We start from the raw sequence: 18,565 nt of genomic DNA, 5'->3' as shown, positions 1-18,565 counted from the left end.
GGGGAATCAATCCCTCATCAGACATGCAAGCATCCATCCATCACACATGCATAGTGTGCTGTTTTGGAGACTTATCACAACATACACAATGGCAGAAACAGCCCAAAAGAAATGTATTTCTAGGGGAACCAAGAAAAAAAACTGGCAAGAAGAGACACTTTTTTAATGATGCCAAGTCGATATTACACTCAAAATAGCTTTTTCTCATTTCCAAAACAGTTGAAGCAACAAAAATAAATAATATCACTCTCAAAGACACAAACAAAAGCACAAAACATATTAATTACAAAAATGCAGGATCAGTGCCTCACTCCACTAAACACTCCACTAAACAGGGCTCTCTTGTGTTCAGAGGAGGACAATGTAACTGGCAAATTGCTACACATTTCTTTCCCTTTCCACCAGCCAGCGACTCAGCTTACTGTTCTGGAGCAAATAAATTCACAAAGAATACAGAACTTCTTAGTGGAGAAGAAGATAGAAATACTGGTCAGCTTCTTTGGAGAGGATGCCAAATATGTGTGAGTCACAGTAAAGACAGTGGCCCACTGAGAGCACTTACAGTTTCAATACAGAAGAGTTGTTTCATCAACCCCTAAAAGCCACCCCAGCTCGACAGATGGGACAGGATTTTGAATTGCATCTTGTAAGGCCTCTACTCTGGCATTTCAGAGGGTAAACAAGCAGAGAATCACCCTTTGTGTGTGCATTGGGCAAAAGGGCCTTATCCACCTGAACAGACTGAACTGGAGACCACCTGTCAAGAGAGACAGAGAACAGCAAAAAAAAAAAAAACAAAAAAACAACCAGTACAAGAGACAAAGAGACAGACAAGATGCAGCCAGATAAGCCCAGGAAGATCCAGAGTGATGGAAAAGATCAAACACAGGAAGTGAGAGAAGTGTTCTGTAAAGGGCTCATAGCTCAGTCCTCAGCCATGCCTCTCTCTGAGAGGTGGAGTGGCTGGAAACAGCTACTCAGGACACTTAAAACCCCCAGAGTTCTCCATTTCCTTCTGCTGTCAAGTGCCTCTGAAAGATAAACCATGTACTTGGGTTATGCTAAAAGTCACAGGTCATGGCAGTGGGCTGTGCCAGCAGCTGTGACGTTTGGGGTCAACACAAGCCCTGGGGCCAGATCCTACAGAGGATAAAGACTCTCATGGGAAATGAGAGGTGGAGAAATGTGTCTGGAAACCTTCTTCAGGAGCACTCTAGGGCTCAAAATTCACAACTCCTCGGCACCTACCACAGAAAGAATTAAAAAATACCCCACCTAGATGTAAATGGAGAGATGATAGCTGGCTCAGAAGAGAATGTCTCTTATCAGATATAAATTATAAATCAAACACAACAGGCTAGATAAGAAATCATTAATTTTTCAGTTCTCAAACCATAGATATCATGTTTAGCTCCATCTCACTAGTCATTGTAATACAATGCAAGAAAAATTACTTGCAAAAGTAACTAGTCATTGTGGAATCACATGCAAATAAAAATTTAAAGACTACAATGTTACTATTAAACTTTTAAAGAGAGACAACAAAGCTTTAGTACTGTATTTCTCTATTCATACATTCATGCAGTGTTCAAGAAACAAAACATGCATGATGGATGGCCCAAAATGACATTAGATGGAGTAGAAACTGTAGAATTAAGCAACTCTTCAGAAGCCCTCTCAGAGAGAATGATCTCCATTCACTCCTGGGCTGACAGGGCTTCAGCCTGGAGTTGGCACATCTGTGCAAAGCTTGCTAAGCACCAGCACTCCAGTGGTACAGTGCCTCTCTGCCTCAGTTTAAGAAGTGAACAGGGATCATAGCACTGCTGACCTTATTCAAAAGTTGCACTACTAGAGACCAGCAGGAATGGAGACTTCCTGAGCAGCAGCACAGCTTTGCCCCAGCAAAGTCTTCTCAACTGCAGCAGAGAAGGAAAGCAGATTTTTTTCCAACCTGTTTATTATCATCAGCAGGCCAAATTCCAATGCCACATGTAAGACCTTGTATTCTATTATCATTGCAATCTATTTGCCAAATACCTTATTCTAAAAATACACAAAGATGACACAACCAGAACCATTTAATTTTAATTAATCCACCCTTGCAATATTATAAAAACTTGTATCTGCCTGTCCTCCTCCAATGTCCACCAGATTCCTGAGAGCACTGCTCATACAGACTGGCTATGATTTCAAAATTAATAGATTTTGCAAGATGAGGGAACATTCTCAGAAGAGCTCTGCCAGGAGGAGCTGAGTTGGTCCTGGCATTTTATTTCTGATAAAAAACTATCTAGACATGGATTAGAAGTTTTGCTTCACAACTAAAAAAAAAATAAATCACATTGACTCAATGGCTGCACCAGAAAGTCCTGTTATTTTAATCCTGCATTGTCTTTGTACTGAAATTTCTGTAGCAGATATTAATCTCCTTTGTTGCTGCAGATGCTACAACTTCCATGCCTGGTTTAGAAATCATACTATCAGATTCACAGGCTTCATATCTCCTTGTGTTTGACTTGTACTGTGTATCAGAAAGCAGCCATTTTATATACCTCTTTCTACAGAATTCTCAAAACCTAGTAATTAAAAAAACAGTAGTGCCTGTTGATGCTCTTACTGTTTTTGCCACAAAGACTCATTAGCCATTTACACAAGATACAGTATGTGCAAAGCCAGCTTCAAAGAGAAAAGAAAGATGTGAGAGTTATGCACCACACACCAGAGAAGTTAGACAAGAACCTAGAGATCTAGAGCTCCTGGTCAAAGCCACAGGTCTGAGCACATGAAGGTGACCATAAAGACACCCTCAAGACCCTGCTCCATCATTGTGCCTTGGAATGTTGGAGGATGAGCCAAGTTAACAGTGGGGCTCCACAGGGAAGTCTCGAGGCTCCTGAGCCCAGTGCCAGACACAAACCCCATGGAGGGAGAGCTGCCCACCTACACAACTCATGGCTCCTGCTGCTTGGAGCCAGGAAACTGCATCATCAAATGCTGGGGCTTGGGAAAACACAGGAGGTGGTTCAGCAAGCTGCTGACAGCAGACAAGGGTTAACCACAGCATTATTAGATCATAACACATCTGGAGAGTCTTATTGCTGGGGCAAACATTAATCTTCAGAGAAAGCTAAACATGCAAAATGAGATCTCACTCATGAGGAAGAACTGAAAGGGATGTTATACACAATGAAAATAATCCTAAATAACTTTTGAAACTGAACTGGCTGAAAAGGGGGAGAGGAAGTGTTTTTCCATAAGAAAATACCTACCTCTCCTTGCTGACTGGGATCAGAGTAAGCAGAAAAGTTTTAAGCTTAATTTTTCCATTTTGAAGCATTTCTATGATTGACCCAAGTTTAAATTAAAATTATACTTGTTTATAGAAATGTCCAAGCTTTCCTTATTCCCAGAACTGTACTTAAATTGTGTTGATATAGATATTACATTACATTATTTCCCTGAAGACATGAATAAGAGCTAATGTAAATGCCAATTTAGTTTTAAGAATCCTTGGAGAGTAATGCTTTGTCTGGCTTTATTTATGAAGACCCTTATATATTTAAGCACTTTCAAGTTTGCTTTGTTAGGCTCCAACTTAAAAAATAATTTGTTAATTTAAGAATATTCTACAATTACTTTAGTTTAAGAGTGTACCAAGCTTTTCTGGAGAGTAGTCATTTCATGGTGCATACGTACACTGGAAACAGCTGCTTTGGTGCTTACATTTCAAATTCAAGAGAGATTTTTTTCTTGCACCTGGCACCCCTGTCTTCTGTTGCTGGATGATCTCAACACACAGCAGCAGAGTACAGGTATTTCATAAGGATTTCACATTTGAAGTGCACAAATTCTGTGTTTACACTTGCACAAAGAACCATGGTAACACTGCAATATCTAAATATGGGTTACTGTACAGTTTATTCCATTATATCCTGAGAAAAACAAAGAATCAGGTACCCACTAGTCTTTGCACAATACTTTAGAGCGCAGAATTTTAGGCACTTTGGACAGCTTTGAAGCTAGTCTAGCTAAATTGCATTAGTAATTGCAAAAACCAATCAGTGACTAATTAAATCCTCTTTCTGGATACAGATTACTGGCTGAAGATTTATGTAGTAGACACTACACTGTGGTGTACTGACTGGAATTAATTTTTCAAATCACCAAATAAGGATTCCTAAAATTGCCTCTCCATGGTAAAATAAGATCAAGGCTGAGTAGGTTTTTCCAATCTATGGTATTCTTTGCAAAAGAACAATACAGAACTTCCATTACAAACTGCAGCATTTCTGTCTCAGCCCCCATGCCTCTTCCTCTCAATTTCATTAGCTGCTCCCAGTGACAAATGATCAACTAATAGTATCTCTGTAACAGAGCAGCCAAATTGAACATTACTCCTGGATTATAGAGAAATAAGTGTTGTATCTACTGGCTTGAACCAAAGGACAGTAAATCAGTGTTCCACTTCCGCACTGATTATACAAGTGTATCTTGTGTAGCTCTACAATACTTCTCTCCCACTCCAGCGTGCATCTCCTTCATGCTCTAAATTGGCTTACACCACTTTACTGCTGTATTTCAGACATCTCCCAGTGCAAACTGAACAAAGCTCATGGCCTCGAAATGTTTCCTTGTAGCTTATACACTACATGAGCACAGAAATGCAGTTCCAGGTCATCTCTCACAGGTCCCCCAGAGATCCCCACACTACAGGGCCCTACAGCTGATTTCAGCTGAGAAGCAGGTAGTAGCAGAATAAGTTGTTTACACAATGATCTTATGTGTATAATTAGTGACTATCCCAAGTAATGAATCTCAAAAATCAGATCTCCAAGATCACCACATGTATTTATCTCTCAGTTTAAGTTTTGTGTTTATGACAATAACATTTCTTAGTTGACTTTACTAACAAACCAATTGAGCTTGAACAATCCTGTAAAGATTTTTTCTATTTATAAAAGCATACACACATGGCATACTTGGACAAACAAGGACAGTATTTAAATGAGCATCTTGAAAAGGACTTTAGACCAAAAAAAAAAAAAGAAGAAAAATTGCTTGTATATTCTTGTACAAAGGCTGAGAGGCTCACCCTGATCTAACTGAGACACTCTCATTCCTATTTCCATATGACCTTAATCCCTGCTTATTAGGAAAAACAGAAAGGAGGTTGCTACTGGCATAAATCACACACTGACTACAGCTGTAGCCCATGGACAGCAATAACTTCCATTCCAGTAGCTCTCCTGCCTTTTTCAAAGTGGATCTACAGTGAGCACTGAAATGCCACTGCAGTGGCTGCAGAAAGCTCTGCATCCACAGCTGAACATGTGTAGCCATTTACTGCCCTCAACAAACATGGTTCTCCTTTTTACTTTCTCAAACTACAGGAAGAATAAAATATTCTCACTGATAAGTAATATCAAGTTTTTTCCAAAAGGAATGAATTTTAATAGCTTTCAGAAAGGTCCTGTACTGCCAACTTTGCTGTTGGAAGCAAAGATCACTGCCCTTGGAAGCAAAGATCATAAAATTAACTAGCTAAAAGTAGTAAAACTGAGGCTTCTTATGGTATTAAAAAAAATAAACCAAAAACTTTTCACACTTCAGTTAAATATATTTTCTTGTTGAGACTGCCCTTCTTATCTAGAATGACAAGATTGTCTAGATTCTATTTCCAAACATTTTATAGCAAGATGAAATTGCCATGGCTTAAAAGGACATTTCTTTGTCATAACCAAAGTAAATATTTTTCAGAAGATTACAGACATGACAACTGAGATGACTCAGGTCAACCAGGCAAGCGTTGCCTCTTTTGGATTGCAGGTAGAGTGGACAGGAAAAACCTGCCATTAAAAATGCATTTAACATGGAAAATGTTAAGGTATCTCAGGAGGCCAAACTGCATTGCTTGAAATCAGTATGTGACTGTGAAGTCAGTTTTAAAATTCACCTGATTAAACCAATCCACACTTTTTTGCACATTCTTTTTTCCCTGTACAGTGTCACCTGCATGGCCATCAGTGAAGCTGCTCCCTACCAGTTCCAGTGATTTCTTTGTTTGGCACATGGAAAGCAAAAAAGAAAAATCAGAAATACATTAATATTCCAAGTAGTGAAGAACGGTGTGGAGAGAACGTTCAAGGAGGGGGGAATTTGTTCTGTTTCATAATTAGCATTGCCACTATCAAATGGACCCCTAGCTAGAAGCAGACAAGGTAGAGGAGCTTTGTGCTCCAAAGTTTTCAGAATGCCAAGGATATCTGATATGACCATCTGGTTAGGATGGGGGAAGTGGATTTGTGGAGTGGCAGTGTTTCCATGTGCTCTCATACAGACCACAGCACACCTGGAGCTTCTGGCATCACACAGCACAAGCTCTGCCACCAGAGCTCTCCCAAATCCTCAAGCAGCCTTCAGCAAGTTGCTGGGCAGAAGCCAAACTGTAAGAAGGATGTAAGACCACACTCCAAGGCAGAATTCATGCTGTCCAGCAGCATATCAAGATAAAAAATCCAAGATAAAATTGCATCTTTATTATCTTTATTGTACATCTACTTCTCAGCATTCAGTTTTATTTTCTCTAGACTGGTATAAAACACACCTGTGTTACAGATGAAGCTCCATAACATCTGCAATATACATTTTAAATCACATTTTATCATTTCATCTAACTGAAATCAGCACACTCAACTGGCAGAAGTGAACATCTGCACATCTGGAACTAAATACTTTAGGTAAGGAAAACATCTTTGGATACAAATCAAATTCACTAAAGCAAAGATGATCTTCTATTAGCTTGGCCTTTGCTTGTGACTTAACAAACCCAAGTGAAAAGAGCAGACTACGTTCTTCCCTCTGTGAATATATTCAAGTCATGGGAGGAAAAGATCTAACAGATAGTTCAAGAACTCTAGGTATCACTATATTTTCATTAACTACCATCCAGGAAGGTTATGATAGTTTTAAGCTTCACAGTGCTATTACCTGTTTATTTTAAGGCTGTTCCAGTGCAGGATCAGATAACTGCAGGAAGGGGGTAGTGCTTATGATTTAAGAGGTGAATGTATCAGAAGTGCATCTGGATTCATACATGTCTAACTACAGAAATGCTGAGTCTTTCTAGTTCATGAAATGCAGTAACATGATGTACTAATGTAGCACCAATTTTTCTTTAAATATTCATCAACAAAGCCAAGCTTTCTTCCCTGTAAAGGTAAATCCAGCAGCCCTGCTATGGAGTACAGTCTGCCAGCCATTCTTCCTCCTTCTGCCATCTGAACAGCACAGGTTCAGCCTAGTTCTCTGTTTTCTTTTCCATCCCTACTGTGACTTCAACTTGAGTTGCTCTTCTCCACCAATTTATCACTGCTCAATTGTTTCCTGAAGGTTATTAGTATTAGACTCCCTGTGCCACAGACTGCATCAGAGTGCCAACTGCAGATGTCTGTGGTGTGTATCTATGATTATCTCCCATCATGACTCTCTTAAGAACAAAGGTGTTCATATTTTCAGTACTGACTGAATGAGTTTTCACCTTATTTGTGCTTTCACTTCACCCAGAAAATTACCCATTTTATTATCCCATTTAAAGAAATAATATACAGCAGTGTTGCTACCATTATATCAAAGAAGTAGTGGCACCTAGACCTTTGTTATGAATTACATGTTTCCACTGTATTTCAAAGATGCTCAAGAGGCTGCATGCTACAGAAAATAGTCTGAAAATGGCCATTTTATGAGAAACTTCAGGCCTACAATATTCAGTGAGAGAATGATGAGCATTTTTCTCCTTACTAAAATGAGCCACAGTTTCCCCTTAAAACCATATGCTTTCAGCTGGCTGTGTAATCTCCAGACACAGGCATTGCAGCTGCTGAACTATCTCAGAAGTTCTCAGCACCAACACCTACAGAAAGTAGCCAATTGAAGCAGGTGAAGAGAATTACTAGCTCCAGAAAAAATTATAGAATCATTTAGGTTGGAACAGTCCTTTTAGATCACTGATTGCAACTGTTCACAGGTGACATTCTGCTTGCTGATAATTAAGCTGCATTCTCTGCTAACACTGAAGTTGCACAACCTAAAATAAGGTGGGAAGTTCTTGAAACTCAGGGTCTTTGAATGAACATAATTAGGTTTACATCACAGCACTTGGTAGTCCAAGGCATAAGAGCCTAGACTTCACTGAAATGGGTTAAATTGCTACCTCTAACAAAATGTCTTATGAGAAATATGAAGAAAAAATTATTTTATTAGAAATAAATTCAGGTTTCCTGGAACTGAATCACTGGATTTGCCCTATGTTAAGGAGCATTAGTTCTTCCTTCATTACACCATTTGATTTGCTCATATAAGTAAATTAACTTAATCATTCTATACAACATTATTGATAAGTTCCTTCATAATGCTTAGAGTTAATGCTTATTTACTCTCCCACTGTGACAAATTAGACCACCTACTCAGACACTGTGTTTATTACTGAAGGAACACACATGGAGTGCTAAAAGCCTGCAATAATACAACTCCAATATTTGGTTGCTTTTCCAGGCAATAATCTTGATAGCTAAATAGTTTAGTTCCCCCTCATAAAACCAGAAGAAATATAGCAGTGATACAGGGAATCCTAAATGCTTAGCTGAGGAAAAAAAGAAAAGGAGAATCTAAAATGGAATTTTCCTAAAGTATAACAGTACCAGTGATCAGCACCATGATGAACTAATAGCAGACACCGTGTATTTCAAACACTCATTATGTGCTGCTTTTTAGCAAAGGTGTTTGGAAAAAAGGCTAAAAATAAAGACCACATTGCTAAAAAGCTAACCCTGGCCTTCAAGTTCAAAGAGCTTTTTATCCAGCAGAAGACACTCAATGTGTGGCATGAGACCACAAACGTGTCTAGAGAAAAAGCCAAGTCAGAGGCTGTTTTCGTACGTGTTACTCAGAAATGTTTCCAGTGCCCTAAAAAGCTTATTTTTTCTGTTCAGTAAGAGGTTTAAAAATAGTTATTATCAAGTTTTTCCACATATATTATCCTCTATTATTTCAATTCCACTGTGCTGAAGTTGCTCTAATCCCTGACATCCCACTGAGGTGATCTGCACCCAAAATTTGATAGGAATCCCGTCCATCATCAGATTCATGTATTTATACACAGGTTACTTCATTAACAGACACAGCAGCCTTAGAGCTTAATGACATAAATAAGTAATTAATAAACACACATGTAAATCTTCATCTGATTAAGTTCTTGTGCTATGACAAGCAAGCATGGATTGTATCAAAAGCACCGCTGAAAGAATTTTAGGCCAGTGTTTCAACTGCTGCATATCACAGCTCTATCCAACACCAATCGAGTTGAACAAATCAACACACCTGAAAATTCAAGTCTATCTCAGCCTTTAATAACATACTACAACAAAAAGATCTTCAGGAGATAAAACATTGCCTGTGGAAAAAGATAAAAAATGGAAATGCTCAGGAAAGGGGAAAAAACCCACTGCCACACAAAAGAAATTAATCGCATGCATGAGGCTTGCTTTGATTTCACAACAAAGATAGATTTTACTAAAACTGCTCAGCATGAAAAAACACCAACCCCATTCAAATTCGTCTGAGTATTTTTGAATGGACAGGACTTCAGACTCTGCCTGACAACAGTTGCTCAATTATGTGTTACTTTTATTACACACAAGACTTGGCAGCAGCAGAGAACGTATGTCTGGGACAATCCTCGAAAAATTTACTAGCACTTCAAGATACACAGGCCAAGTTACAATATGGAGAGATCCTTAAAATACTTCATTTTGCATGTAATTATTCACTGATAACAGAGGGAGCAGAGTGAAGTTTCAGATTCAGTAATAGATTAGAGGCAATTGCTTCTTCTGTACAAATTGTAAAACGACCATCTCAGTTGATGTCCTGCTGCCAAAAGGATGTTTCAACAACAACTGTGTTACCAGGAAAGCCTCACATCACTATTACAGCTCTACACTGGAAGTATCATATGAAAATAAACATACAGCTTCCAAAACAACTTTACATCCATTCCTCAAGGAGCCACAAAAATAAATGCTGGCATAAAGGCCCCTTTTTTTAACCATTTAATATTCAACACTCCAGTGTCAACCAAGTTCATCACAAAAGCCAACTTCTGTCCTGTGTTTGCCTGTGAGCACCAAACTACATCAAATGCACTGAAAACAAGCAAGGAAGAAATCAATGCACATTAAATCAAGAGCAAAACTGAGTGTCAAAATCTGTTCCGATGTAAGAAACTGTTAGACAAAACAACATTTACGGTTTATTCTGAAATCCTACATTGAGATTACCATACCAGTGACAAGCATTTTGAAACATCGAGAATCATATCACAGCCAAACCACAAAAGATAATGACACAGACACATACTCCCACTCTTATAGAGCCTTCTGCTTCCAACAGCTTCACTAAGCTCGGTTAAAAAATAGCAACGGCAAAACAAGGAAAACAGAGTTCCAAAATAAGTGAAACAATAAATCTTAATATGCAATAGCCATGTTTGCACTTTGCCGAAGGCAGATTAGTCAAAGCTCCTTTCAGAGCACAGTTTTGTAGCATCTCTGGAAACACGGACACCTCTGCAGGGAGGTGCCGCTGCCCCCGCACAGGAAGGGCTAGCGAGCTACAGAACTCGAGTGGATGGAGAGGGAAAGAGCCGAAGCACTACAGCACTCACATATTAATATAACTACAGGAGAGCTGCAAGCCGGCAGCCACAGCTCCATTCCGCATTTAAGGGAGAAGGGAATGAGAGAAGAAGAAACAGAGAGGGGAAAAGTTTCCTCGTCTTTCCTCCAAGCAAATGTAAATTTGTTCATTAGGTCCTCAAGCTTTCAGGAACAGTTACATAAAAATATGTAAAATCGGTAATGCTTAGAATAGGATTCCTTCCACTTCAAATAGCTGTGCCGGATAAACCCTGAGACATGCGAGAGATTGACGGAGAGGCCAGCTCCAGCCCTCCCTCCTGGAGTACAGAGACTCGGCCAGCGGAGCCACGGGCTGGATCCACGCCTGCCGGCAGCGGGGCGGCCGGGGCTGCATTCCCCTCCGTACAGCAGCCCCGCCACACCGGCACAGGGGCTGCGGGGCTCGGGCAGCTCTGATGCACACAGCCGGCAGCTGCGGGAGGCTGACGGGGTTTTAGTGCCATGAAATGGTGGATCTGACTATCAGGCACATTTTATGATAGGGAGAGATCGTGAGCCTCTGCAAAGCAAAGCCGGGCAGGGATAGCAGGAGGCAGGAGGGAGCAGGACCAGCAGCGGCAGGGCCTGGAGGACTGTCAAGCCCAGCCGCCTCCCCCCGCCGGGCCGGGCGGCCCCAGCCCGGGCCCCCCCTCCGCCAGAGCGGTACTTACGTGAAAACAAAAAATAAAGTAGTCGAACCCACTAATAAGGCAGCTGCTGTGGAGACCGGGATGTATTTCGTAGGTTTAAACCTCTTTCCAGTGCTGCTGGGCATCCTGTAGTTTACACATCACTATGTAAATCCAACCCGAGAGGAGGGAGCCGGGAGGATGCGGGTCCCTCCGGCGCGGGGAGAGCGGGACCCGGGCGGCTGGGAGGGACGGGAGAGGGACGGGAGCAGCTGACCTCCAGCACAGGAAATCCCACCCACACCGCCCAGCCCACTCGGCTGATGTCAACCAGCCCCTTAAGGTAGCGCTGCGGGGAGACGGGAGCGGGGCGCGCAGCCAGCACAGCCCCGCCGAAGGGCGGCCGAGCCGCGGCTGCTGGAGCTGCCTGCAGCGGGGCACCCCCTGCGGACGGGGTGGGGACCCAGTTCTGTTCTTTCTACAAGACAGCCCCCTCCCCCCCGCAAAGAAAAATGGCAATGCAGTGAGCTCTGCAGGGCGCTGTGTGGGACGCCGAAGCTGCTGTAGCAGCTCCCTGAACAGGGGCTCTAGAGGGGGCTGCGGACGCGACAGCGCCGCAGGAGCCGCGGAGCGCTGCGGGGTCCGCGCAGGGAGCGGCGCCCTGCACGACAGGGCCAGCTGCGAGCGAATCCTGCCGTGCTCGTTAGGGAATAAACCCTGCTTTGCATTCTGCTACACCCAGAGTCACAGCATTAAGGGAACTGCTGCACTCTGCCAAATTTAGCTGATTCCAAGATCCATAACTGAGTGCAAACATAAATGAAATTACACTATACTCTGCTCTTTTAAATCTATCCATTAGCATCAGGAGGCAGACAGAAGAGGTAATTTAAGGTAACAACAAAGTTCACTGAATCAGCTTTCCCAAGAGCAGTGAGAATGGCTCCTCTGTTCACACTCGGGGGCACCACCCAGCAGCTCGCCGGTCTCAAGGAAAGAGAGATGGGAAGAAGGGTTCAAGGCCACTTGGAAGTTTAGAAATCAAGACCAGGAGCTGCATACATCCTGCTCCCTCCCTCCTGCTTTCTTTCTCAGCTAATCCCTTTTCTGCAGCTGCCAACATGCAGATAAAGTAACCCCTGCCTAACACAAAAGCCACATTTGCAGCATCTGCTGGGTGTTGTTAAAAGCAAGCTTGCCCTAGAAGGCATGCACTGCAGTGCTGTTCAGAAAGGACATTTATAATTTCTCATTTTAAGAGGCTTGATTAGTTCCACCGTCCTGGAAGTCTTAAGAACAGAACAAGTAAAACCCGACCAAAAATCTGTAAGGGTCCTCAACTTTGCAGTTTGCAAAAAAATACCCCCACAACCACAAACCAAACAAAACCCCAAATTTTGAGCATCAGCTTTAACAAAAAGCAAAGCCAGCAAGTTCCAGCCTGAGGATATATGGCTATGTGAAATCTCAGCTTTTGCCAACAACTGCCCTGCTTTAAAAAAAAAAAAAAAAGGAAAAAAAAAGTCGAATCCAAAAGGGACTAAAGCCAGAAGGCAACTCAAAATCATCTCCAGACTTAGATTTTTAAGGAACAGGAAAGAAAACATCTACCTAAAGTTATTTTTGCATGGGGAACTGAATGTTTCCTATGCTTCACTACTCCCTGTCATGCCAGCTTATTGGAATTAATTATTCTCAAACCCCCTGTAACTAATCAAAAGGTCAACAATTTTATGCAGAAGCAGGCTGTGCATACGAAGCTGAAAGGCTTCAGGTGCAGCCACATGAGCATGCTAAATCAGATCAAAGGCACAGCTGGGAAGCAAATCTCCCCATCATCTCCACTTACCAGGTGTGATGTGTATTGCTGAGTGGTCTCCAGGGAATCAAGTGGGTCTCTTTTCCACAAAACTGGGCTGGAAGATCCATTTCAGGAGCACACCTAAGGCTCTGGGCCACGAGTTAGTTTAGCACCACTTACTTGACAAAAGCAGAGACTTCATCCCTTACATCAGTTTAATCATCTTCCTCCTTCCCACTCAAGCAACAGTCTGGGTAAAGAATTTAAGTTGCAAACAGAACTCTGAATAATTAATCTAGAAATTGTTATCCTAAGCAGCATTATAGACTGTTTATGAAGTTGGGTGAATGTCCTCTAATGGACAGCATGAGATTTACTCAAATGCATTTCTCAGGTCTTGAAAAATCATAAAAATGTTCTCTCCCAAGTGACAGTCATATCTGCATTTTTAGCATGGATCTGCAAGTTTCCTTTCTAGGCAAGCCACAAGAGCATCCTGTCAAATTTCTAGCATGAGCTGGGAAGCAATAGGCTCAAGTTCATTTTAAGATACATATCTGGAGTCTGATGATTTATTTAAATTTCATTCTTTTTAAAGAAGCAGCCTTTCTGGGACAGTAACATTCCCTCATGTGAATTGTGGAGTTATTCTTAAGGAGACTATGCCTCCTCTGCACCTCATTATTTTCAATTGTATTTTCCCCTAAGGACTCTTTCCTCTCTAGAAAGTCTGCTTCTCAAAGACAGCTTTGCAAGAGGGGAGGATTCAGCACTTCTGTTCATTTCACTCCTCAGAAAGGTTTTCCCTTTATCACTCTGACACAGTGATGCTGATCCAATCTTGCTGTATCAGACCCCATTTGTTGGGCCAATCTTTCAAGCCATTCCTGTTCTGAAAGGAGGCTCTCAGCAGCAAGCAACTTTGGCTTTTTTTAATATCCCAATCACATAACACTTCTTTAGAGGGAGACTAAAGATAACTGTGAGTTATCAGGACACAAAGAATTGTACCTTTCATAGCAACAAGAGGTGCATCTCCAGTCTGAACAGATCTTGAAGGTTGGGGCTGCACAATCATCCTGTGGATCATGACACCTGTGCTGAGCAGTCATGCAGACCCAGCATTTCCAAAAGGGGGCTGAGGCATTCCATGGTACAAGGCTACAGGGTTATGCTGAATTGGGCTTTGGGATTACTTTTTTCTGGTGCACATTGTAGATTACCTATCACAAAGCAGCAATTTTCTGTAATTTTGTGTCCAAGAGTTCCCACAGCTCACCTCATTTCCTTCCCACTAACACTCCAGTTCCCAAGAACGCTCTGTTTTCAAGGCAGCACAAAGCACTGCTGAGCAACACTCAATCCTGTTATTACAAGCCAAGTGTATTTAAAGCAGTCAGATGACTTTACCTGTCAAACACTAAGGATGTCTGAGGAGGACTTGACTAAGGCAGAACAGGCATGGCTCAGAATTGCTCTCCTGGAACACCTTTATTTCAAGGACTGCAGTTTCTGGATCCACACTACCTTACTGGCGTGCCAGAAGATTTTGGCAGCACTGAGGTAAACAGCAATGGCAGCATGAGTTAGGGAAAGATTTAATGACAAAGAAAAAACACAGCTACAAAGAACCATCTAAAAATAATCTGGCAGAGCATGGCTAGTAATTGCATGTCTTCTTGCAAGATTTTACTCTGAGGTTTTACCCCAAAGGAGGAAGGGCCAACCACAGAAGCTGTGTTGGAGCCACATGGCAGGGTACCCCTCTCAGAGCTGGTAAGATGAAAGTAAACTTACAACAGAGCAAGAATCAAGCAAGCCTGAAAGCCATGCAATTTTCATATCAAGTCACAGCACTTATTTTAGCTGGAAATCTTAGCTTCATGATTAAGAAAATTATTTTTTATTTTGCACACTTGAAAGTACTGAATATCCCTGGAATATTATATTGGTCACTTGCAAGTTAGCTCCTAGCTTGAATTTGCTGTTGCCATTTATCAGTGACCACAATAAATAATTCTACTTTTCTCACTGCATTTTCTTACTACAACTACAAATGTTGTTGCCAGCCCATGTAGTACTGATGACCTGCAAACTGCTCAAGGTCATTTGGAGAACCCTCAAGGATCACAAATTCGTTTTTTAATAAAAGCTGTTTTTCCCCTCAAATTTACAATGTTCAGACCAGAGAAACCTGCATCATCTTGTGCTGCCAAAAGTCCAAGCAAGGGCCAGACAGTTCTGGGTACAAGCCAGGCCTAGTAAGTTACCCACTGGAACTTTAATATGACAACTTAATTGTTCCTTTTTACCAGATAAATCAAGAAAATATTGCCTAATAATAACTTCTCAGTAACCTTAACAGATTTATGACAAAATTTTCTAGATGATTCCAATAGATATTTTTTGTGGGATGGCATTTACTCAGAACAGATCTGGTGCATTTCCCAACAGCACTGATGGGGCAAGTCAAGTTGCATTTACTATGAGACTTTAGTACCTCTGCATATTGATTCCTAAATGATCCCCACAAAAAACTACTTACATCAGAATGAGGTAGGCATTCAAGCAGTTTTAAAGATTCACTAACCATCCTCTTTAAAACCATTAGTAAAGTGCAATTCTCGTCTTCTAAATGAAATATCACTGCAAATGATGCTGCTGAAACTCTGCAAGCCAACAGTGTTCATAAACCAACAAACAAGATGCACTGATAAGCACTATTTATATGAAGCAATGTCACTTTAATTATACCTGTTAGAATAGTCTTGAGAAATATCCTCCAAGCATACAAAATATTCAGTGATTTTCATGTCCAATTCATCTTTGTTGATGCTACAATAGCCATAATTGCTTTTGTGGAAAAAAAGCATTAGAAAATGATGAAATTTAAACTACTTGAAATGAGGCCAGCCAGCACATGAATAGGCAAGAGCTCATGACACTGTTAGCTTCTCTCTTAGGTTGTAAGTAAATTACACATCTTGATGAACAGTTCATATCCACAGTACAGTGAATCAGCTGATGTAAATTTGTACAGTCAAGACTGATAAACAATGAGCTGGACTTTCTCAGTTTGAAAGCTGGAAACATGCTTAAGACTGTAAAGCTGATGAAATATTTGTGGTAGTCAGACACTTTCCACAAAATAAAAGAAATTTGCTGTATGCAACATCTAATCCAGATTTGTGCTAGTACCTTCTTTGTACTTAAAACGTTATATTGCTGTAACAGAAAATACACCCCACAAACATTACCTGCACCATTAATAACTAAAAAAAAGGTGCATTTCTACAAATGTAATTGATTTATGGATCTGATGTAGGTTGCATTTTCACTAGACTACAGCTAACTAGTTTGACAAGTCTTAAAAACATGAACAGGTCTTAAGTCAGTGGTTGGTGTCTAATGTGACTTAAGTGGACAAAGATATTGTGTACATTAATCTGCATATCATAAAAATATAGTGGTCACAAAATCTGATGCATAGCTGTAGATACTACTCAGCTCTTAAATATTAGGAAGATTTTTGCTCCTGTGCTTGTCAGTTTTCACAACCTCAGTATTTATTTCCTTATTCTTACTTGCACAAGCTGCTTACTTGTGAAGCACCTTGTTTTAACAGAAACTAGTCTGAGAAATCACTTACATGTGGAATCCACTCTACAGCTCATTACTTCAAGCTTTTCTTCCTCAAGCAAAATAATTCTGATCTGTTGCAGTTAAGTTTTCCTTAGCTCCTTACTCTGAAAATGATACATTGTCAAAGGTTTAGTTAAGGTTGGTAAAAAACGGGTAATTACTCTTCTTTCTATTTTAAAGAGTAATTCTAGCTAAATTTAATTAGGAAAACCTTTAAAGTAGACCCTGAATAAACAGTCATAAAATAAAACAAAATCCTTTATACACAGCTCACTTCACTGAACTAGTGTAAGTTTACACATGACCTCAGCAATGTAAAAACACTTTGAAATTAGTTTGGCTAATCAAAATTAAAACACTGCATTGCCATGGATACCTCAGAAAATACAGCTTGCTAGAAACAACGTGGAGCAGCCAGGACAGGAGAGCATAAATAAAGACAGCACTGGGAAGTTAACTGGAGAGGTCTGAGGTTGTTTAAATAATCATCCACTCTTTAAGGACTCATCACTGAAAGCCAATGGCAATTTGTACAGATGAAAACCCAGCAGGGCAGTTTGGAATGTAATCTCCACCATTGTCTCCATTTCCACGTAAATAGGTGCAATTTAATATTACTAAGGAGTCAAGCTGAGTTTTCTGACTCTGATTTGGAGTCTTTTCTTTAGAGAAAGGTTTCCGTAACATTCAAGTTTTTCACTGAGCTCTGTGAAGGAATGCACTGAGATGGAGCAGCTCAAAGCCCAGCACTGCTGAGGGACATCAGAGTTCAGCACAACTCATTGTGAGCCACACACAGCATCCACCAGAAGACAACACTCAAACTGGTGACAACAGTAGCAACAAAACCCAAAGAACTACTCAGACTCATTATTTCCCTTTACATACAGGTACTCCTTGAGCATACTGCATCAAAATACAGAATTTACAACATTCTCCTATCTGCATAGTGTTGAGAATAATTTTAATTTTCTGATGTTTTGGTATCACTGAGAACTTGCATTTGATACAAGCTACCTTATTATAGGGCGGGGGGGATCGGGAAGATCAACATTTAGTGTTGAAAACACAACAAATTGGGAGTGTTTGCAATCTGTGAATAAGACATTTAGAAAACTTATTCCTGGAGAAAACCCCAACAGATTAGTGTAGTCTTCAAAATAATTAACATGAGATCTAGAGGGAACTAGTTTGAATTATTTTCTGTAAGTAGACTTCTTTAAGACCTGAACTTGCTGTTAAATAGATACAATTTTGATGCTTGTCAAAATGTGACAATTTTAAAGTTGAATTTATCACTCAGGAGTCCTCAGACATTCATCCATTCAGCACATACACACAAAACCATTTGTACCACCAAAGACTGGATCACTAAGCCTGGCTATATAGCATCTTTCTGAATCTGAAGCAAGCAGAAAATTTGTATGAATTGCAGACATCAGCACCCAACAATGCTTTATTAGCACTGTTGTATTTTCCTTCTTTATAAAAAATGAATGACTTTTAAAAAATCTTCACTTGGCAGTCTACCTATAGGCAAATTAAATCATTAGAATGACTAGCCCAAACAACAAGCCTTATTTCACTGAGAACTTTAAAAATACTTACTGCTTTTTAATGTGTAGAACAGCTAAAGTGACCAGAACATTGAATGACCATCCTTTAGTTTAGAGTACTAAAACATTCTTCAGCCAAATGTTACCAGAGAAATTATTTTACTGAGTGCTCTCTCTTAACTTTGCTCTCTGAGACTGAAG

General features: G+C 40.6%; 1 protein-coding gene across 3 annotated transcripts in view; it reads right to left on the bottom strand.

Annotated features, from left to right (window-relative positions):
• ZDHHC8 (zinc finger DHHC-type palmitoyltransferase 8) overlaps positions 1–11,634 on the bottom strand; it is a 111,083-nt gene extending 99,449 nt beyond the window's left edge. For all 3 annotated transcript variants that reach the window (XR_010030116.1, XR_010030117.1, XM_063172754.1), the window contains exon 1: positions 11,408–11,634. Coding sequence is in view for 1 of the 3 variants with exons in the window: in XM_063172754.1 (XP_063028824.1) it covers positions 11,408–11,511 (104 nt within the window). In the remaining 2 variants the exon portion in view is untranslated. The remainder of the gene's footprint in view (positions 1–11,407) is intronic.
• Positions 11,635–18,565: the final 6,931 nt, after the last annotated feature.

Source organism: Melospiza melodia, chromosome 20 (assembly GCF_035770615.1).
Source record: "Melospiza melodia melodia isolate bMelMel2 chromosome 20, bMelMel2.pri, whole genome shotgun sequence".
Lineage (NCBI taxonomy): Eukaryota > Metazoa > Chordata > Aves > Passeriformes > Passerellidae > Melospiza > Melospiza melodia.
The sequence above is the reverse complement of the archived record's forward strand: the minus strand, read 5'-3'. Positions and strand labels throughout refer to the sequence as shown.